Genomic DNA, 22,475 nt, shown 5'->3' with positions numbered 1-22,475 from the left:
ATAGGCGGGGGCGCCGGCGGGAGCTTTGGCAGCTTCACCTCTGCCGCAACGTCGGGTGCTGTTAGAGGAGGAGGCCGCAGCAGATATTCCGGTAGCGGCAGGGGCTTTACTTTAGCTGCAGCGCCGGACGCAAGCAGCTAGGATTGGCCGCCCACAAAGGACCTCCTCCCCGGGCTTGCTTTCCTGGCGTCAGTCGCCCCGCGCTCACCAAAACAAGTCCGGGGAGGTCCTTTGCGGGCGGCCAGTTCTAGCCGTCTGCAAAGGACCTCCCCAGCCTCCGGCGCTTGTGACAGAAAGCACTGCGCGGCAGTTGGAAACTGCTGCGCAGTGTTTTCTTGCCACCTGCGCGGGCGCGCAGCCGCGCACCTTAGAGGGAACAGTGGGAGGGAGGGGAGCGGGCGCCCGGCACACAGAAGAGCCGCATTAAAATGTGTAAAGAGCCGCATGTGGCTCGCGAGCCGCGGCTTGCCGACCACTGGACTAGACCATCTCCAAGGTCTCTTCCAGCTCTATTCTGATAGGTTAATATATAAGTGACTAGATTCTCAAGAGGTCTCCTGAACAAGGGGGAGAGATCTTGGCCAGCACAAGGGTGTAGCAGAGCGCAGGAGGGCCATCTAATACACTTAATCCCTTTGCCCACTGAGGGCTATGCTACTGAAGGTTTCCTTTCTCTGATGTAATGCAGTGATAGATGACAGAAATTGTAGTTTAGCGGTCTTGGAAAAGGCATAGAATTCCACCCAGAATTGCAGCTAAAATCTAGAGACTGGGGACAGAAAATGGGATGCAGTGGCTCAATGGCTAAGATGCTGAGCTCATCAATCAGAAAGGTTGGCAGTTTGGCGGTTCAAATCCCTAGTGCTGCGTAACGGAGTGAGCTCCCGTTACTTGTCCCAGCTTCTGCCAACCTAGCAGTTCGAAAGCACGTAAAAACGCAAGTAGAAAAATAGGAGCCACCTTTGGTGGGAAGGTAACAGCGTTCTGTGCGCCTTCGGCATTTAGTCATGCTGACCACATGACCATGGAGACGTCTTCACAGCGCTGGCTCTTCGGCTTTGAAATGGAAATGAGCACCGCTCCCTAGAGTCAGGAACAACTAGCACATATATGCGAGGGGAACCTTTACCTTTATCTTAAGGACAGAAAAAGGGGAGAGATCTTGGCCAGCACAAGGGTGTAGCAGAGCGCAGGAGGGCCATCTTATACACTTAACCCCTTTGCCCACTGAGGGCTATGCTACTGGAGGTTTCCTTTCTCTGATGTAATGCAGTGATAGATGACAGAAATTGTAGTTTAGTGATCTTGGAAAAGGCATAGAATTCCACCCAGAATTGCAGCTAAAATCTAGAGACTGGGGACAGAAAATGGGACGCAGTGGCTCAATGGCTAAGATGCTGAGCTCGTCAATCAGAAAGGTTGGCAGTTTGGCAGTTCAAATCCCTAGTGCTGCGTAACGGAGTGAGCTCCCGTTACTTTCCCCAGCTTCTGCCAACCTAGCAGTTCGAAAGCATGTAAAAACGCAAGTAGAAAAATAGGAGCCACCTTTGGTGGGAAGGTAACAGGGTTCCGCGCGCCTTCGGCGTTTAGTCATGGCGGCCACATGACCACGGAGACGTCTTCAGACAGCGCTGGCTCTTCGGCTTTGAAACGGAAATGAGCACCGCCCCCTAGAGTCGGGAACAACTAGCACATATATGCGAGGGGAACCTTTACCTTAAGGACAGAAAAAGGGGAGTCAATGATCTAATATGTAAATATTTCAGTAAAAATTGGGCTCCTAGTCTTGGTTGTTTTGCAATCAGCCAGAATGTGCTACAATTCCAATCTGAGAAAAAAAATATCAATTTTTGCCATATTTTATTTTTAAGTGCCAAAAAAATAATAATACATTCAGGTGGTGATTAGACATTAGCTGAGCCTCAGTGAAAAGCAGATTTAGTCATCTCTTGATTTTCTGCTTCTTAATTAACCTCAGCTTCCTGGGCGGGTTGGACTTTAATCCCGACCCACCATATGCGTCTCCTTTGGTCTGTCGATCCGAAAGAGGAATTCAGCAGGTACAAAATACCCCAGATATTCTACAGTCTCTGGCGTTGTGTCTGTGTGGTAGTGGCCTCCTTCACCGTGGTGACTGAAACAGTGAGTATGCTCCACACGCAGATCAAAGCCCTGGAAAAAAGCCAAGGAACCATTAATTCCTGTCCGTGGGGCTGGCCCCAAGCAGCAAACATTTCCTCCAGTTCAAGTACATCATATACAATGTGTTATTTTATGTTTTTTTGACAATATAGGTAGTCCTCATTTAGCAACAGTCTCTGTCAGCCTGCAGCCATCTTGTCTTTTGGCTCTTTGGCCTGCCACACTTTCTATTAGTCCGCTATGCATTTTCTATTGTGGGAAAATGGGATTGTAAGGAGTTAGATGCTATGTAGCCATAACAAAATTCTTTCTAGAAAGCCAAGGTCATCCTTTGTCTCTGTACCTCTGCACTTGACCGGAACTGGATGGGTGGAACTACCAGTGGGAGATTGGACCATGTGATGGACTTGTGGGTGTGGGGGCAGGATCTTGAACTTTCAACTGGGTGGGGAAAACCAGGAAGCTTTCAGATTCAGGTTTTTCCAGATGTGCCAACATGGCTCTCTTAATAAATTGGAACTTTGAGCAATACTTTGCCTTGGACTCTGATTTACTTTTGGATGCTATTTGGAACTCTGACAGTCTCATTTAGCTACTCTTCAGTTACGGCAATGATTAGCAAGTAACTTTTGAACAAGTTTTACAGGTCTGTAAATCAAAGGAAAGCTGCAGTAAGATCATAAATACGGTCATGGCTTCACAACGACTGCTTCGCCTAACAACCCAGTTGCCACTCTCAACAGTAGTAACTAAATGAGGACAATTTGTGTATTTTGGCTGAGATGTTTCATGACAAAGCTGCACCAATAGCTTTGTACACTCAGGATGGGGAACATTTATAATAGAACTAGCTGATAACATGGCGTTGTCCGGGTATTTATTTATAGCGGAAAAATGTCCGGACCAAACGTAATTTCCAATGTTGGATTTTCCCCCTTACCAGAGGGAGCTCCCTTGTGGAGTACTGTGAAGCCATTACCATGGCAACTCCACTGCGCTGTACAGTATAAGCCATTTTACGGCAGTACAATAGAAGCCGTTTGAAGGCACAACAGGCTGTATCGTTACAGAACACCCCCCGTCCCCCGAGGGATGTTAGGGGTGTCTTACCCCCACAGTATTTGTTTTCAGAGTAAGTCATCTGTATACCAAGTTTGGTTGAAATTGCTCGAGGTGTTCCAAAGTTATGCTGGAACACACACAAACACAAAGCCATTTATAGATAGATATATAGATGGATGGATGGATGGATGGATGGATGGATGGATGGATGGATGGATAGATATGCCATTCTCCTTCTACTTTTGTCACAACAACAATGCTATGACATGGTTGGACTGAGAGAAAATTTAGCCCAAGCTTTCATGCCTAACGAGGAACTAGAAGTCACAGCCTCCTGGTTTCTAGGCCAGCACCTTAACCACTACACCCAACTGGTTCTCACTGGACATTTTCCCAATTCTTTGGTGCATGTTATGGCACCTGGAGCAAATGGAGTGGATGATTGTTTAAAATAATGACCACTTTGCATCCAGGCGAGTAAGTTGGGATCTCACTTGAAAAACAGCAATAGAATTTTCTTACTGGATCTTGAGAAACAATCACAGGCTGGCAAATGAGTGGAGCTGCCATTTCAAAAAACTTCAGCCAATTGTTCACTTTCTCATCAGTTTCCAAAGGGCAGGCAGAAAATTCAGAAGGCTGTAATTAAAAACAAACAAACAGGTGGCGGTACTTAAATAAAGAAAAGCACAGGAACTCTAAGTCATCACAGTCTGTTTCCCTCCTCTCCATATAGGAACATGACACAAGTTATGCTTTGGCACAATTCTGGATCTCTGGTAGTATCTCAGTTTCTTCTGAAACCATAAAAAAGCAAGTTTCTTTTGAAACCAGAAAATTCTGCAGCTGGCACAAACAATTACAATTTCAACTGTCCATCAAAATTGGGACAACAGTGAAAGTAGCTCGATCTAGAGTGGTATGGTGGCCTAGAGGTGGAGCTCTCGCCTTACAGCCAGGAGGCTGTGAGTTCGGTCCTAGATAGAGGCAAATATTTCTCTCTGGGCACACTGAGAATATATCTCCTGGGGGAAAACTCCGCATTGGCGACAGTAAGGGCATCTGGCCAGTAAACACTCAGCTCTATTCAGTTGCCCAAATTCCTCCCTGCAAGGAATTATGGTGTCGTTAAAATGATGATGAGTTAAAGTCGCTCAATGAGAGCTTAATCGGCTGTTTTGAATGCAAAAAATTGCCAGTCCGGCTTCCGCCAATATAAGTGAGGAAGACCCGTTTGAAATCTTGGAAAAATCCTGCCAATCAAGAGCTGTTCATGTATCGAGGGACCCAGCATTGTCCGAAGACATTTTCCATGGTCACGTGGCCAGAATGTCTATACGCCAAAGGCTAACAAAATACTGTAACCTTCCCACCGAAGTGGTACCTATTTATCTACTTGCATTTGCATGTCTTTGAACTGCCAGGTGGATAGGAGCTGGGGCAAATAACAGGAATTCACTCTGTTGCACAGAGTTCAGGTCTCAAACTCAGGCTGTCTGATCTGCAGCTGACAAGTTCAGCAGCTTTAATTGCTGAGCCATTGCACATCTACTTGATAAAGGTAAAGGTTCTCCTCGCACGTATGTGCTACTCGTTCCTGACTCTAGGAGGCGGTGTTCATCTCATTTCAAAGCCGAAGAGCTAGCGCTGTCCAAAGACGTCTCCGTGGTCATGTGGCCAGCATGACTAAATGCCGAAGGCACATGGAGCACTGTTACCTTCCCACAAAAGGTGGTTCCTATTTTTCTACTTCCATTTTTACATGCTTTCGAACTGCTAGGTTGGCAGAAGCTGGGACAAGTCATGGGAGCTCACTCCATTATGCGGCGCTAGGGATTCGAACTGCCGGCCTTTCTTGTTTTTAAAAATTTTTTATTGGTTTTTCAACATTTATAGGGAAAAGGGTAAATGGACAGGTATACAAATTATGGCAGTTGCAAAGTGTGACAGGCGCCCCTCTCTCCATACTCATAGTATACATTTATATATAATGCATTGGTATATAATTGATTACAATCAGCATATTAGTTCTATTACTAAATTCAATCAGATTAGACATTACAGTATAAAATCCAGATATAATTCCATTATCACTTTTGGTCAGTTTATAATAATATGATTTTCTTGTTTATTTTTGTGATCTGAGTCTTCTTGCTATTGCCCCATCTCCCTCCACTGGCAGAGCTCTGGCCCCTCCCGTGTCCTGCGTGTCCGCTGTAGTGTCTCGTGTTTTTTCTAGGAGTGTTCTGTTTTTTTCCATAAAGGCCTGCGCCTCTATGGGTGAATTGATTCTAATTCTTGTCTCCTCCCAGAATATCAGCATACCTTCAGGCATCAACCATCTAAACCACACCCCTTTCTGGTATAATTTATTCGCTAATTGCGAATAATTCTTCCTTTTTTCTCTAATCTTCTTAGGGATCTGCTTCAGAATGGTTATCTCCATATCATGGTATGTCAATGCTTGCCCCCTTTGTACACCCAGAATTTCATCTCTTGTGCTTTTTCTAAGAAGTTTAATGTGAACCTCCCTGGGTACATTGTGAGTTCTAGCATAAGCTGAGTTCACTCTATAAACCAGGTCTATATCCCACCCCATCTGTTGTTTTTCTTTGTGTGTATAGTCAGCCAGGATGTTTATCATGATGTCCCTGAACTGCCGGCCTTTCTGATAAACAAGCTCAGCATCTTAGCCACTGAGTCACCGTGATAACACCCCATAAAAAAGCAAATTTGCAAATGTGTGTGGACAGACTTTACTCTTTAATGTTTATAGACCTTACTTTTTTTTCCTCCTTGTCTAACTCATGCTTCTCAAAGAAATCATAAAACGGAAAATCATCTTCTTGTAACTGACTTACCATAATATGAAGTTTTGCAGTTCCTTTCTGGATAATGAAGGTACCTCCCATTCCCACTGTTCTGTCACCATAATGCTTATCTAAGGCTTTCCGTACGCAGGATATGAAATTCTGCTCACCCGTTCTTTTCTTCACTCTCACTTCAATGACCTTAAAGAAAAGAGACAGGTTAATATGGTCATGTTAATCAGAGAAAATTCTGTGCAGTAATTTGCAGTTGAAATTAAAATGAAACGACTTAAGCTTCATATAATGCATTGTGAGTTGAGAATAATTCTCTTAAGATTTCATTATGACTTAGGGCTCCTTACTTAATACATTTTGTGTCCCTGACAATTGTAATGGTCAAAATAATTATTCCCACATTAAAAGCACAGGGCCAAACGTTCACAGATTTAATTATTTCACTCAGGAAATTTGTCTCTTCAGAGAAAATGGGAGACCTGGGAGATTTAGTTTTTTATATTTTCCTTTTAATCTAGTTCCACTATAAATAAAATGTTTGTGAATTCTTGGCATCCAATATGCTCCCTATATTCAATCCTTATTTTTAATGTATTTTTTTTTAATGGCATCTTTTTTATGTCTGAAAACAGCATCTAGGTGTTAAATAGTCTGTTAGCATTCTTGGAAGATATCAAGGACAGGGCCTTGAATCCATAGAATCCTTGAATCTTACGTTCCTGTATTGCTTACTAGCTGTAAACATATCTACCGTATTTTTCAGAGTATAAGATGCTCCAAAGTGGAAGACACACCTACCTTTTGGGAGGAAAACAAGAAAAAAAATATCTGCCTCTGCCTCCCAGCAATTTGCCTCCTTGCAGCAAACAGCCAGTTTCTGTTTCAGCACAGCCTGGTTAGCACAAGCAGCTGATGGTTGGTTGGATCGGCTTCCCAACCATCAGCTGTTTCAGGCTGCAGGGATTGCCATATCTTATTATAGCCTTCGCACACTGTTTTTAGCCTCTGCGTGCCCCATTTTCCGCCTGTCCTGGGTTAGGGTATTGGATTGGGAGGAAAATGGGGCACGTGGAGGCTGAAAAGGGAGCGTGCAGAGGTAGCAATAGGCAATCCCTGCAGCCTGAAATAGGTGGTTGGGTGGCCGATCCAACCGACAATCAGCTGCTTGTGCTAATCAGGCTGTGTTGAAGCTGAAACTGAAACAGGCGGTTTGCTGCAAGGAGGGAGAGGCCAAAGGGTGGTCGGTGCTGCATTCGGTGTATAAGACGCACCCAAATTTTCACTCTCTTTTAAGGAGGGGGGGGAGTGCATCTTATATTCTGAAAAATATGGTATTTACACCATACGGTCCACTGGTAAGATGTGCAGCTGTCAATGAAATGAAGCAAAGCAAAGCATGTTTATATGTAGAAGTTGGTTTGTTTGGGCTTGTTAGCTTTTGAAATTTTCTGTCCTTTAATTGGGTTTTTATTTTTTATTTATTTTGTAGTCCTTCCCTGGATGTGTTTCTTTTTAAAAAGCTGACTGAGCCACATACCTTACCGGGAAGGCCTTCACTTGCATATAGGTTTGCCAGCAGCCCAAATTCACAATCGTTATGTAGGGAGCTGTATTTTTGAAGCAGACAGCTGCCATCCTCAGGGTTGATCTTGGCTAGGTAACTTCCATTGGTTGCTGCTTTTCCTTCTTTCTCAGTTTGAACAATTGGGATGAACTAGACAGAAACAGATGAATATCTTCCAGTAGATCAGCATGGACTACCATCACTTCACAATCATTAAAACAAGCAACACATTTTGTTTATAGCTTAACTAGCTGATAATCCGGCTTTGCCCGGGTTATTTATTTATCCTAAACCTGCATTAGACAGGAAAAGCCCTGATTTTGGCGACAATTAATGAGTTACAAATGTGCCCCCAGAAGCCATACATTTGTCCTCAAAAATAATCAAAGCCCTGTTGAAAAGGCCGGGACCAAACATAATTTCTAATGTTGGATTTTTCCCCCTTACCAGAGGGAGCCCCCTTGTGGAGTACTGTAAAGCCGATACCATGGCAACTCCACTACGCTGTACAGTAGAAGCCATTTTACGGCAGTACGGTAGAAGCCATTGTAAGGCACAACAGTACGGAATTCTGGGAGTTCACAAGTCTTTATGTCGCTGAGGCTGGACGGTCTACACTCCAGGTAAACATGGAGGCTAATATTTTCTCACCCATTCTCTTACCTCAGCATTGCTTCCAACTACTCTGGAGGAAACAGCTCCAGCACCAAGAAAAAATGCTCCAGGTAACTGTATTTCTTTCGCTATTACGTTCAGGTCATAAACCTAAGTGAGAAAAGAATGGTTAAATGTGTTCATTTGCATGTTATCCAGAGCAAGGGTCTCCAAACTTGGCAACTTGAAGATTTGTGGAGTTCAACTCCCAGAATTCCTCAGCTAGCAAAGAGGAATTCTGGGAGTTGAAGTCACAAGTCTTAAAGTTGCCAACGGTGGAGAACCCTGGTCCAGAGGGCAGCTGTTCTTAAAGAGTGTTCCTAGGATGACTTGGCCTTCCCCGAGACCCCCTCTTGGGTGTCTTTAAATGTAAAGTTTTAAAAAATTAAATTAATTGCCATTCTATCTTGAAAAAGAATACAATATTAAAATCTTATTCAACGACCACGAGAAGTGGCAGTGAATGCATCCAATTTTTAATAAGGTAAATATAAACATAACCCATACAAACAAAAGCTTTTTTTGGAGTCCTCCATAATTTTTAAAAGCGGGAAGAGATCCATGATTTGTTTGTCAAAAACCAATATTTACCAGACTTCTGGTTTCCAGCAAAAGAAAATATTAGCACCTTATAGAAAATAATGGGTTTGCTTAATAACTGCAGTGTTGTTTATGACCCCCTCCCCTCAAAAGGCTGTAAAATCGATCAAGCCTACAAGGTGACTCACTTTATAACCATCATGACGTACAGCTGAAATTGCAATCTCAGTTATGGTTGTAAACCGAGGATTACAAGATTAAGAGCTGTGGTGGCACAGTGGTTAGAATGCAGTTCTAATAGCAGGCTACTTCTACTGTTTGCCGGCTGCCAGCAGTTCGATCCTAATAGACTGATATACTAGGTTTTAAAAATGCAGGTAGGTTTCGATTAGTAGTTAATAAATCCCATTACATAAAATGTAATGGTTACATTATTTGAATTCACACTATTGGCAATAACAATGGCCCTTAGATTTACAGTATATACTACTTCAGTGCTTTCCAGCCCTCTCTAAGTGATTTACAGAGTCAGCATATTGCCCCCAACAATCTGGGTCCTCATTTTACTGACCTCAGTCTTCCATCCTTCTGAGGCCAGTAAACTGAGGACCCAGGTTGTTGAGGGCAATATGCTGACTCTGTAAACCACTTTTAGAGGGCTGGAAAGCACTGTGAAGTAGTATATACTGTAAGTCTAAGGGCCATTGTTATTGCCGATAGTGTGAATTCAAATAATGTAACCATTTTGTGGGATTTATTAACTACTAATCGAAACCTACCTGCATTTTTAAAATTAGGATCTGAACCAAATCTCTTTGAAAGGATTTTAAAAAGGTAAGCAATTAACACATGTGCAAAATGTTAGAATGGACTAGTCTGACTTTACTAGGATCACTGCAATATTAGTGATCTTTAGACGGGGTCTTATTTTCTTTTGACCCCCGAAATAAGCACTTGGCCTTATTTTCGGAGAGATCTTATTATTTTGGAGGGGCAGGAGGTGGCAAACGTGGTCACCTCATGGCCGCTGCTGTGTGCAATATTTTTGTGGAGAGCTTATTTTAGCGCATGCGCTCAAAAGCCCAATGGAGCTTATTATCGAGGGAGGTCTTATTTTCGGGGAAACAGGGAAGCAAAAATGATTTGATTCCATCCACTCCAACCTCCCCAAAATGGGAATTGTTGTTTCTGATCAAAATGGGAGGTTATTGGATGAAAGACTACCTTTTACACATGGTTGCAAGTATTTTAAATTTTAATTACCTTGTCTTTCTGTACAAGTGGTAAAAGATATGGAACACCTCCCACATCTGCAATTCTAGGCTTGCCACAAATACCTGTAAAAAGGAAAAACAAATGGTCAAATTCAATGTTTTCCAGATTTTTTTTTTTACTAACCCAAAACAATATAAAAGCAATCACGGTTTAGTAGACCCCCAAAACCAATTATTGTGATTTGTATGATGAACCAGACAATGGTGGTTTGTATAACCAACGATAGCTAAAACAAACCGTCACTTAGCATAGCATCCTTCCAACCTATAAAAATTGACAGGGAGGGCATGGCCAGTAATCCTGTGCTGTAATGGCAACGGTGAGGCTGTTCTGTGAAATTTGAAGTTCTCCAAAAGTAGGGAAAAATAGGATTTTTTTTAAAATAGGAGAGCATTCAGTATTTTAAGGTATGCGACAAGGGTTTTTAGCCTGGATAATCCAATCTTGAAAAGGCTTAAGAAGAAAATCTATTCTGCCAAAAATAATCCTGGCAATTTTGCCCGTTCCATCTGGTGGCCCACATGTTACCAAGATATTGCCAATATTCCGTCACAGGTACTACGTGTTACCTTTAACAGGAAAACAAAAGGGTTCTTGAGTCATATCAGGACAATCCACCACGGATACCTGGACATCTGCAAAATTTTCTTGAAGTCCATTCTGTAGAACTGGAAGGAAAATAGATCATTTCAAAGAAAATTGAAGAATGGAATATAGCAACAGCACTTAAGACTTATATACCGCTTCATAGGGCTTTTACAGCCCTCTCTAAGCAGTTTACAGTCAGCCTATTGCCCCCCAACAATCTGGGTCCTCATTTTATCAATCTCGGAAGGATGGAAGGCTGAGTCAACCTTGAGCCAGTCAGGATCAAACTCCAGGCTGTGGACAGACTTAGCCTGCAATACTGCCTTCTAACCACTGCACACCATGACTCCTCCAATGCTGCGGTTGTAACTGCAGGCCGGTTGCCAAACACTCAAACTTTGATTATGTGACTGCAACAGCCATAACTTTGCGGGCCAATGCTAAATCATTCACCATTGCTGAACAAATGGTTAAGCAAAGACTATAACTATATATACACTAGGGGAGACATGATAGCATTGTTCCAATATCTCAGGGGTTGCCACAAAGAAGAGGGAGTCAAACTATTCTCCAAGGCACCTGAGGGTAGAACAAGAAGCAATGGGTGGAAACTAATCAAGAAGAGAAGCAACTTAGAACTGAGGAGAAATTTCCTGACAGTGAGAACAATTAATCAGCGGAACAGCTTGCCTCCAGAAGTTGTGAATGCCCCAACACTGGAAGTCTTTAAGAAGATGTTGGATAGCTATTTGTCTGAAATGGTATAGGGTTTCCTGCCTAGGCAGGGGGTTGGACTAGAAGACCTCCAAGGTCCCTTCCAACTCTACTATTGTATTGTATTGTATTATATGTTACTGAAATAGCTACAGTGACGGACTCTCTTTGTGTTGATGGGAGTGTTCTTAAAACTATCACCTTTCCCAGAGATTAAGGAGTGCTTCTGCCTTTCTCTCTATAATGACTTCCAAGTGTTCCCTTCAAGGACATCTCTACATGTTCAGAATGTGGGGGAAGAAATCTTGCCTCCCTTTTAAACAAATATACACACTGCACTATATCCTGCTTTTCTAACTGCTGCTGTTACCTGGATTCTTCTCCTCACAGCTTTTATAACTCAAAAGAACCATGCTTGCTTACCATCAGCCGCTTCCTCCAGAGTAGGTATGTGAAAAGCAAACTTTTCCACCCTAGCCATGTTTTATTCCAGGCAGGCAACCAAGCAGGTTGGCTCCTAAGGGATCAAAGTACATCAAGAACAAGTTACAGGTCTGTTAATGAACATACTGGTTTTGCAATTCAACCCAAGCTTTTAGCAGTACAGATGTTGACGGTAATTCCTGAGAGTGTTACATGTTAAAAGAGTGTCATGGATTTATTGTGCTGTGCTGTCTGTTTCACTATTTTCTTCCTTAGTTATTGTTGGTGCCTACATCTGCTCTTTTTGAGGAAAAAAAAGATGATTCAACAAGCAATATTGTTGATGAATCAGCACCCACAGTATCTCAACTACTTTGGACAGGAAAAAAAATGTTGTTATAGGGAGTACAGTATAAGCCAGTAATTTCATTGTAAAGGAATCAAATTAACTGAATATTTTTCTTCAGTTAATATAAGCAAATCAAACATAGTACATGGCTGCAATACTGTTCCTACTTTAAGCCTGGATTCCTAGAAGGTGGTTTGTTTGGAGATAGTTAGCCTTCAGTATTTTGTAAACTGTGGTTTATAGTTTAATGCAATGTGTGAGCCATGCAGTAGTTAATAAACCACAGTTAGCCATTCACACATAGTAGATATTACTTAGAAACAAAGTTCTCAACTGTTGACTATGTATAGATATTAGATTTGAAAAGTTTATTTGCTGGTTGCTTCAAACCAAATTTTAACAACAACAGGAAATTAGGATTAATTTTCTTCACCAGCTGACATTATTTGGAAGTAAACTCCAATTAACTACTGCCTAGGAAGATGGAGGATTTGAATGTATTAAGTTGTATAGAAAAAAAAGGTCAAGGGAATTTATTTTGCAAGAAGGAATTAATTATAGTAGCAGGTGAAACCACTAATCATGCAAATGATTCATTATCAGGCCTGCATATTTCCCAAGGTTTTGAGAACAACTTGTTTAAAATATTAGCTCATTTCTCTTAGTATGAATTTATCAATTGCTCTTAAAAGTTCAGGGATAAACTAATCACATTAAAAAGCATTCATGATCTTGCTAATTTTTTTCTAGCAATCACAAAATTTTTCCTTTCTTGCTTCCTAGAAACTCTGTGTATTACAACCTTTATTACATTTAAGTCTTTTGTATCCATTTCCTATTATTTATTTCCTACAGTCTATTTCTATCCTTTAATCATTTTCCGGTTTTGTAGTTGTTTATTAATTTGTTGATCTTTCTTCCTTTCTTTTTTGCTTTCCTGCTCCCCCTCCCCCTTTCTCTAGCCAATTATACCATAAATCCCATAAGGAGTAATATTCAGATTCTTCTTTCTCTTTTAATTCTTTCGTGAGCTTATCCATCTCTGCACATTCCAATATTTTTTTTATTACATTGCTAAATAGGTTGTTATTCATAGAGTATATAGAATGTTATATACAGAATGAAGAAAAAAGATGTATGAAATAATATAAATACACACATATATAAAGTTATAGTTATAAAAGACTTATTTGTACAGATAAAAGAATCACAACAGATATGTAAAAGAAGTATAATGTGTTGCAAAGATGTGAAGTTTGTATAAGCAAAATAAAGTTTTTTTAAAAAAAAGAAACTCTGTGTTACCATTTATAACCAATCCAAATGGCCATCTCCGTGTTTTATAGTTTTCAGTTAATATTTTTATTAGGAGCATCTTATGCTAAGCCATTGAACATTCCATAAAGCAGAAATTCTGAGATGAGTAATAAAAATGCAACTTATTCAGAAGCCTGATTTCAACGGTTGGGTTTGGGTTGGGTTTTTTTAAAGAGCAGTGATTTTCAAACTTTTAAAGATGTGCGGAATTCATATCTCCCAGAAGTCCCCAGTTTTGGAAAACACTCCTCTAAAATACCAATTTTTTGGATTAAAACCCAAAGCACTATATAACTACCCAGGCTGAACCTGCACAAGTCGCTGACTGCACAAAAGCCTACAAACAAACCTTTATCTTAGCGTGTGAAAATCCCACCTATTTGCCACACAGTTACTTTCCAAAGTAAAAAGCAGCCTCAAAGTTCTGCAAATTTCCCTGGAGTCCGATGCAAGCTTTATTGCTCCTATATAGAAGCTCCATTACCTACAATAGGGATTACTCCCGGGTAAACACATCTTGCACTGAAGCGGGTCGCGTTCCTCGTTTTCCCCCCAATTTCCAAAAGTGTTAAATCCTATCAGGCACAGCCCACAGCCGAAGACTGAGCTGGGATCACCACTTACGGAAGGTAATCAATCGGAGCCTTAATTACTAGTACTCCTCCCCATTGCAAATCGTGCCCGCGGTTGCATTGGCCTTACTTACAGCACTTAGAAGGAACACGCGCGCAGGGCGTTAGCCTCCACCCGGAGCAACTTCTCGAAGACGCCAAGAGTTCCTTTTGACCGCTTTCAAGAGGGCGCGGCCGGCCTCACCCCACCCTTCTTCCCGTTTCTGCTGACGTCGATTTACGAAGACTCGCGAGACCAGAGATCAGTATATAAGCGGCCCGCCGGGGCTTTCGCGGCCTTGGCGATACGCGCGATGAGGTGAGTAGCTGCGCAATCGGTTGGCATCCGTCCGGTTCCCGATCTCGGTTCGGCGCGGCTCCTTGATTTATTTATCCATCAAGCCTCGGTGCCGCCATTTCGATAGAAACCCTGCATCCGATGGACGGCTGTTGCGCTTAATTCGCCCATCGTGTTAGACCGTTATATATATTTTATATATGGTGGGTTGGCTGGATGGTTTTAGGGTGATAACATGAGCTGAGCGATGATGGCTTTTATTAAGCCGCCGGTTTAGCAGTCCCTTGGTCTATATAGCAAACGATTGACCCATTGGGATCCCCATATCAAAACAACTTAGCTGATTGCGCGGCCAGCATCTGAAAATAACATTTAATACAGCACCGTACACAATAAGCAAAATGATTCACTTGAGATCTGCATATGTGGGACTGATTGGGGTAGATTGTAGGGGTGACACGGAAATATAATTTAATCATATTTTAATCTATATCTTAAAAATTATTGTATTTTATTCCAGTTTCATTTTAAATTGCATCTTATTTCAGTTCCATTTTAAATTGCTCTTTATCAAATGTTAGTAATTTTGTTTTCGGAACTCTGCACTTTGATATGGCCCAAGGGCTAATCAATCACTGTAATGTAAATAAATAATATGAAGCCCAAGATGTGTGAATCCCTAATTCCAAATTTCAAGATAATCCAGATTCATTCCATCCCCTCCCATATAGGGAGTAAGGTCTCTAGCTTTTGCACAGGAAAGGAATCCATTGCAATTGGACAAGTGGTCTCCCCCGAAATTAATAGAAATTGAGATTTTGAGATGGGCAAGTCCTAAAAATAGGCTTATCCCAATTAAAAAAAAACCTAAACTTGGACTCAGCCTCCCTCCAAGATAATTATCTTGATTTAAGAGAAGATTTTCCAATAGAGCAGTACTCCAACATTTGAGGGGCTGCCACAAAGCAGAGGGGGTCAACTTATTTCTCCAAAGTACCAGCAGGCAGGACAAGAAACAATGGATGAAAACTAATCAAGGAGAGAAGCAACCTAGAATTGAGGAGAAACTTCCTAACAGTGAGGACAATTAACCAGTGGAACAGAGGTTGTGAGTGCTTCAACATTGGAGGTTTTAAAGAAGAGATTGGACAACTATTTGTCTAAAATGATATAAGGTCTCCTGCTAGTACAGGGGTTTGGACTAGAAGACCTCTAAGGTCCCTTCCAGCGCTCTATTCTGATTTAAGGTTGCCTTTCTCTACAATGTCTAGAAAGCATAGATTAGGAGACACTTTATATTATTTCTCTTATATTCATCCTAACAGGAAACCCACGAGGCAGTAGGTTAGGCTGCAAAGGTAGTGAAATAGTGATCTACTTCTAGGAAAATATTTTAGAAACTTGGTGGCAGAATGGAAAACCGAATCTGGGTTTCTAAATGGAAATGGGCTTGTTTTCTCCCAGTTGATGGAGCTGTTTCCCTGTTGGTAAGAGAAAATAGAATATAATTCTTTCTTGGCCAAGTGTGATTGGACACACAAGGAATTTGTCTTTGGTACATATGCTCTCAGTGTACATAAAGAAAAATAAAATAGAATACATTCATCAAGAATCATAAGGTATTTGTTTAGCAGAATCTAGGTTTATACACCAAATCAAGCCATGATAGGACTTTTTGGATGCAGCATGCTATGTAAACTTGACAGCATGTTGATGAAGATTCAGTCATCCAGGTAGAGTAGACTGGAAGTTGAGGCATGGCAAACTTGTTTTAATTTTTGGTTTAAAATGCTTCACTGCTTATCCAAGTAGCTGCTTTGGTCTGGGCAAATTGGTTGTTTGGGGGGGTGGGGAGAGGCCATCTACAGGTGGCCACAATTGAGGCCAAAAAAAAAAAGTTTTGCCTTATTTTATGACCTTTCACACTTCTTAAGTCAGGGGTGTCCAAACTTGGCAACTTTAAGACTTGTGGACTTCAACTCCCAGAGAGCTGGCTGGGGAATTCTGGGAGTTGAAGTCCACAAGTCTTAAAGTTGCCAAGTTTGGACACCCCTGGCTTATAGACTGCTTTCGGTATTTCAGCCTTGAATCTGAAACTAATTTCTGTTATCTTTTCAAGGTCGAAAACACATTTGGCTAATGAAACAGGAAGGTTAGCAGCTGCAGCTATGGATACAGAAATGTGAGTGCTTTTTATTAAAGTCATGAAATAGTCATATCTTGAATAATAAATTAGTGCTGCATTTCATTGCATACATTCAGCATTCAGCAAACTATGTTTTAATTAGGCATATTGAGTAGCCGCCTTTGGTCTGTATATTGGATTGTTGTTAGTTGTAAAGGAGGCTTCCAGAGTGCTCCTGGGAGCTGGGGAGGGCAGAAACGAGGGGAAAAAATGGTGTTTTTTGCTCGTTTTTGCACCCACAGCCCCCAGGAGCACTCTAAGCCTCCTAAAGGCTATGCATGCCATTTTTTTGACAAAAAATGGGCCTGTGCTCACAAAAAGTGGACCATTTTTGGATATGTGGAGATTGCAAAAACCTTTTTTAAAAAAATTGCCTCTTCAAAATCATGGTGCGTCTTATACTCCAAAACTACAGTATCTATGTATGTATTTGTGTATATGTCTTTGGCCCGTGTGCAATTTTACACAGAGAGATAGGTTCTACCATGCTTTGTGGGTGGAACACCTCCAGGTAGCTATTTTGCATCCACCTCTATTGAAAAGTTATTTACCCTGAGTAAAGAATTAATCATCCATACTCAACGTAGGTTTGGGCTTGTTGGGAGTGGGGGAGAGATGGCTACTAGGAAGTAAGTCTTACCTTTCCTGACTTCAGATCTAGCCCACATTCATCAAAGCACTCAAGGAAAAAAGCTTCGAATTCAGCAAAAGATGCCGGCCGGTCATCATCTGTGGCTATGCAGAGAGGTCCTTCCCCAGCTGGTCCAAAGGCCGAGAGTCAGACGAAGTTACCCAAGCCTAAAATTAATCTTCGAGCCCTCTTCGATTACCACTTCACGCGGAAGCAGCACCGGTTCCGCGAAAGATGGAAGCCCACGGAGAGCAGGAAACCAAGCAAGCCTCGCAAATATGTCAGAAAATGGGCGGAAAGGCACAGAATTCCAGAAGACGAACAGAAGAGGAGAATGAAAGATAGAGGAATTGTATTTCCTTTCATGGAAAAATACTACGGCAGGAAGCATCTCCCTTTAAAAACGGTGCGAGAATATGAGGTAAATTTACAATTCCACACTACCTTTTTGGGGGGCAGAAATGCTCAATAGTGTTTTTGAGGCTGTCATCCACCCTCTTGCTGACTCCAGATGTCTTGACGGTGGTTTGGCCAATGCTCCTGAGCAACATGAGTTGGGAAGGTTGATCCTCTCAGCTATTGATGGCGAACCTGTGGCACGCAGAGCCCTCTCTGTAGGCACACGGCCATCGCCCCAGCTCAGCTCCACTGTGCATGCGTGCATGCTTCTCGTCAGCCAGCTGATTTTTGGGTCTCTGCCACACAGGTGCAGTGCGCATGTTGACGCACACAGATGCACGGGGAGGGCACACAGGGGGTCCCAGGAGGCTTTAGGGAGGCCTGCTAGGCCCAAAACGGGGTGCGGGGGGACAGGCGTACATGCGCAGGGTGGTGTCGCACGCATTGCATTATGGGTGCAGGCATGCGTGGGAAAACTGCCACACATGCACGCACTTTCCGCACATGGCGACCAAAAGGTTAGGCATCACTGCTCTAGGCTCCCCATTGAGAATGCCTGGCTGCTTCTTCATTGTCTTGATGGAAGGAAAACGTTGCAGTTCTAATAAAGGAGAACATTTGTAGCTCAGGGTTGACACGACGGGTCCTTGGTGCTCTCTGAGCTTGCTTGTTTTCTTGCAGGCGTTTCATTACCCAACTAGGTAACATCATCAGTGTTAGTCTTTCCGATTGACAGTCTTGTCACGTATTAACTTGAGAGTGGATTTGAAGCTTGCACTTTCGTTTTGTCTGGGGAAAAAAATATATATCCTCCTTTCCCAGCATGCAGCGTTGAAGGGGTTTTTCAAATACATTGAAATGTTGAAATATGAGGATCATTTGAAGAAGTCCTTGATGCGGTTGAATGCTGTGGGCGATCTTGAAAATCAGTGTCTGGAATCACGGAGGCACAAATACCTGGATGACGATGGACCCATTTCTCCCATTGCAGAGACCAGGTAGGCACAGTGAGACTTTCTAAATTGGGTGTTTGCAATCCAAAGATCAGAACTTGCAACCACAATTGTGTGATCGTTGAAACTGACTCTTTAGTGTCAATATATAATCCTGATAGGCCATATTATTTTACTTAATGCCTGTTCTGACCTAGGCTTCCTAAAACGCAAAGCTGACTCCTCATCCCGATAAAACCCCTTTTATTTAGTTTAAAGTGAATTCCTCTCCAGCAAAATCCCGGCCAACAGTCTTTTAAGCGATTTCACAACTACAAGGCTTTTATCAGGCTTGGAGAGCTGCCAGGCCGATATCTTCCAAACGCCACTCTGTAGCAGAGAATACTTGGCAAGAAGCCAGGAACAGATCTTCACCCTAATGAATTGAACTAATTGTCTCCTGCAAACTCCCCTACCCTTTCGCTCCCCTGGCCCATGTTCCTCCCCAACCTCCTCGCTGTCTGAGTCTACCACCAGCTCCACTGGCGGGCCACAACAATTAGTTTTTGGGTAATGCTTCTGATGAAATTTTACTCAAAGGCCATTTTTTCCAAGTGATAAAGCATCCAAATATTTTCAGGAATTAAGAATTTAGCTTCCCAAAGTAAAATTGTAATTGGCTTTGTCCTTATTCTCTCCATTGAACATAACATAGGTATGGATAGTCCTTCACTTAAAACCATTTATTTAATGATCCTGGTTGTTACTTTTAAACCCCTTCATAGCTTGGGAACAGGTTATTGTGTGTTTTTATTTTTATATTGTGTGTTATTGTTTGTAAGCTGCCTAAGAATCACTTTGAGCAAGGAGGCAGGTGTATAAACTTTCTAAATAAATCTAATAGGATAATTTTTCTGTTTCAGCAATGAGGACTCTGGTAATGAAGCCATTGGTGCCAAAATAGTGGTAAGTTGCCCGTAACCAAAGCTTGCTACATCAATTCTACTGTCACACTCTGCTTTTCACTTCTCCCTTCTTAACTTGAGAAATGCATTAGAAGTGAGATAGTAACACAATCAATCAGTCATGTACAAAATTGTCACAAATGAGCCTTCCTAGTTTTCATATTCCTACGGGTGTCCCTCTACTTACGACCACAAATTGGAATCAGAAATTCTGTCAATTTCTGTCATTGCCATCCTAAATTGAAAAACAGCTAATTTTACGGTAATTTTTACAGCAGTCATTAAGCAAATCTTAGCTTTAACAATAGCTGTTTTTGCTGGAAATTGGCCAAAAAAAACCCCCCACCATTGGAAATCATGAAATTATGAATGTATTTTTTATGTACACTGAGAGCTTATGCACCAAAGACAAATTCCTTGTGTGCCCAATTACACTTGGCCAATAAAGGATTCTATATTAGCATTCTTTTTTTTTAATGCCATGCTGGTTTTTATTTTCCAGGACAACAGCTGTTTCATATTGAGCACTAAAATTCCCAAGAAAAAGAAGAAATTGAACTTTAGGAGAAAATGAGTGGCATCTTTTTCAGGACGTTTAAAGGGAATGCCTGGAAGGCATGCAAATTTTTTTTAACATTCTTGAAGATCCAAACTCCCTTAAAATAAAGTCTCTTAAAAGCAAGCAAAATACAAGCCAGGTATTTAGCTATAACTTTCCTTTCTTTCACTTAGCGCTTAACTGTAAAATTTCTAAACATCAGACAGTGGCTTTTATACCTGTGTAACTGCTTTTCAGAACACAAATTTTGCATGACAATGAGTTAATCACTTTTTTGTCACAATGAGTGCATACTTTTTATTCACCTTTTTATCCTAATATATTAAAGCTGTTATATCATTCAAAATTTGCATTTATGAGATGTGATTTTTAAATTCTTGGCAGTGCTCGCTAAATCTAATAATCAGATAGGATATATATATATATATATAACAATAATTAATCTATATATATGTGTGTGTGTATGTATATGTTTGTATATGGTACATATACCAACCAAACTTGGTACACACATGACTTACTCTCTGGAGAAAAATACTGTGGGGGTAAAACCCCTGACACCCCTCAGGGTGTGTTTTCTGTTAAGATACAGCCTGTTGTGCCGCACTGGCTTCTACTGTGCAGCGCAGTGGCATTGCCATGGTAACAGCTTCACTACTCCACAAGGGTAAAGAGGGAAATCCAGCATTAGAAATTACGTTTGGTCAGGACATTTTCCCCCTATAAATAAATACCCGAGCAACGCTGGGTTATCGGCTAGTTGGATTTAAAATCTGCACTGCAGTTCCCATGATGACTGTTTTTAGTTCAACTGCTAAATGATTCACAAATGAATTAAATCTTAACACACTGATCGGAACTGAGCGCAGAGGAAATTGTTAGCCTGAGGCGGCTTGAACAAATTGGCTACCCGAAGAAACGTTTATAGGGGGGGGCGGGAAAGGGACACAGTAAACGATGCAAAACCTGAGATAAAGCTGCAAATTGATAAACACCTGATATGTATTTTTCCCCCCTCTCTTTTGAACTAGCAAAGCCACTGAATGTCCTCCAGGATGTGCCATGTATTTCAAATAAAGATTCAAGGACGACTCGATGAGGCAAATTTTTGATCTGGGCTGATTGTTCTTCGCAAGAAGCTTTTGTGATTTCGCCGTTCCTGAAATACCTCAGATTGGGAAATGGATGCCTTCAGCTTCCCGTGTCTACTGTGGTACTTCAGATTTGCTCAGTTTCTCCTCCCTTGGATCAATTTCATTGTATTTTCTTGGCCTCCTAAAAATTTCGACAAAGGGCAACAGCAGCCACCATCCCTCCCCCCCCCCCCCCCCGGTGATATTCAGATTTTTTCCCATTTTTATTATTCGGCAGCACGAGTCCATAGCAGCCGCCCACTGTCTACCGCAGAACGTCCTACAGAAAGGCTTGAAGTAGAGGATTGCCAATCAACTAGAATTCTTTGCCAGCCTTAGAAGGAGCATTTAAAACCCTGGGATTCCCCCCAGCGACCCAAGAAAGCATCGGACAAGGAGAAGATGAGAACAGAACCAACTCCAAGCCGAAGACGGAGCAGCCCTCAAAACCCTAAAGAGGGTACCAAATTATCATCATCCCTCCAGCAGATAAAGGTTGAACTCAGGGTTATCATGGATACATTAGAATATATACAAAAAGCAAGGGAATTATTAAAAGACCAACCTACGTCCAGTGAACGTGAATCCCACAGAACCCCCCCCCCCCCCAATCATCTGGATCCAAAGAAAGCTCAGCGACCTCACCAAGAAAGGGCAAATCACCAAAGATCACCAGTGGGCAATGAAAAGTACTGGATCCATCCTCCCACATGCCCCAAAAGTCTGTGCAAGGCAGGCAGTTGTATCATTATCAGGAACCCCAACATAACAACGTCGCTAAAGGATCGGTGAAAAGGCTCACCTCACAGAGGGAAGCAAATACTCCAACAACTCCCTACAGTGCCAAGTAATCCAAGATGTAGGCAGAGACAAAAGCATCTTTATCATTTGATGTTGCAGCTCTTTTTATATCCGTAGATCCCAAAATTAGCCCAAATAATTTGTGACAGCACTAATGTTGGTAAAAATGGGATTTTCTTGCTTTGCTTTGTAATCGGCCATGTATACCAGCTGGAGGAAGTCTTCAAAATTCACCTTATGTTAGAAGTAAGTTTGCCATTATTCCCCCCCCCCCCCCCCCCACACACACACACAATCTTGTTTCTGGTTCAATGTGGTTGCTAATAGGCTTCCTTAAAACATACAGAAGGAAAACAGTTTTGATTTTCTGCCACAGATTTAAGATAAAGAGACCAAGGGATGGACAACTCCAGCTTGTTTATGACCTGTGGACTTCATCTCCCAGTAGACTCAGGGTTGAAGTTCACAGGTCGTAAAAGGGCCAGAGTTGTCCACCCCTGCTACAGAT

The 22,475-nt window shown here is 41.9% G+C and overlaps 2 protein-coding genes across 3 annotated transcripts; one reads left to right on the top strand and one right to left on the bottom strand.

Annotated features, from left to right (window-relative positions):
* Positions 1–1,843: 1,843 nt before the first annotated feature.
* On the bottom strand, positions 1,844–14,287 carry LOC309390871 (ester hydrolase C11orf54 homolog). 2 transcript variants are annotated; one of them, XM_081950716.1, is made up of 9 exons: positions 14,160–14,287; positions 11,788–11,881; positions 10,632–10,730; positions 10,051–10,124; positions 8,257–8,358; positions 7,567–7,743; positions 6,066–6,215; positions 3,727–3,843; positions 1,844–2,172 (listed from the first exon to the last, which is right to left on the bottom strand). In XM_081950716.1, exons 2-9 carry the CDS (start codon positions 11,843–11,845, stop codon positions 1,999–2,001), a joined length of 951 nt encoding a protein of 316 aa, XP_081806842.1. In that variant the 5' UTR covers positions 11,846–11,881; positions 14,160–14,287; the 3' UTR covers positions 1,844–1,998. The 2 variants fall into 2 exon arrangements, with proteins under 2 accessions (XP_081806842.1, XP_081806843.1); XM_081950717.1 differs by having other exon boundaries at positions 14,078–14,197.
* Positions 14,181–21,759, top strand: TAF1D (TATA-box binding protein associated factor, RNA polymerase I subunit D). The gene is made up of 7 exons (XM_081950719.1): positions 14,181–14,383; positions 16,482–16,544; positions 17,203–17,599; positions 18,400–18,575; positions 19,433–19,475; positions 19,977–20,172; positions 21,065–21,759. Exons 1-6 carry the CDS (start codon positions 14,379–14,381, stop codon positions 20,046–20,048), a joined length of 756 nt encoding a protein of 251 aa, XP_081806845.1. The 5' UTR covers positions 14,181–14,378; the 3' UTR covers positions 20,049–20,172; positions 21,065–21,759.
* Positions 21,760–22,475: the final 716 nt, after the last annotated feature.

Source organism: Natrix helvetica (genome assembly GCF_964273705.1).
Source record: "Natrix helvetica genome assembly, chromosome: 4".
NCBI classification, from domain to species: domain Eukaryota; kingdom Metazoa; phylum Chordata; class Lepidosauria; order Squamata; family Natricidae; genus Natrix; species Natrix helvetica.
This window is presented reverse-complemented; position numbering and strand designations above follow the sequence as displayed.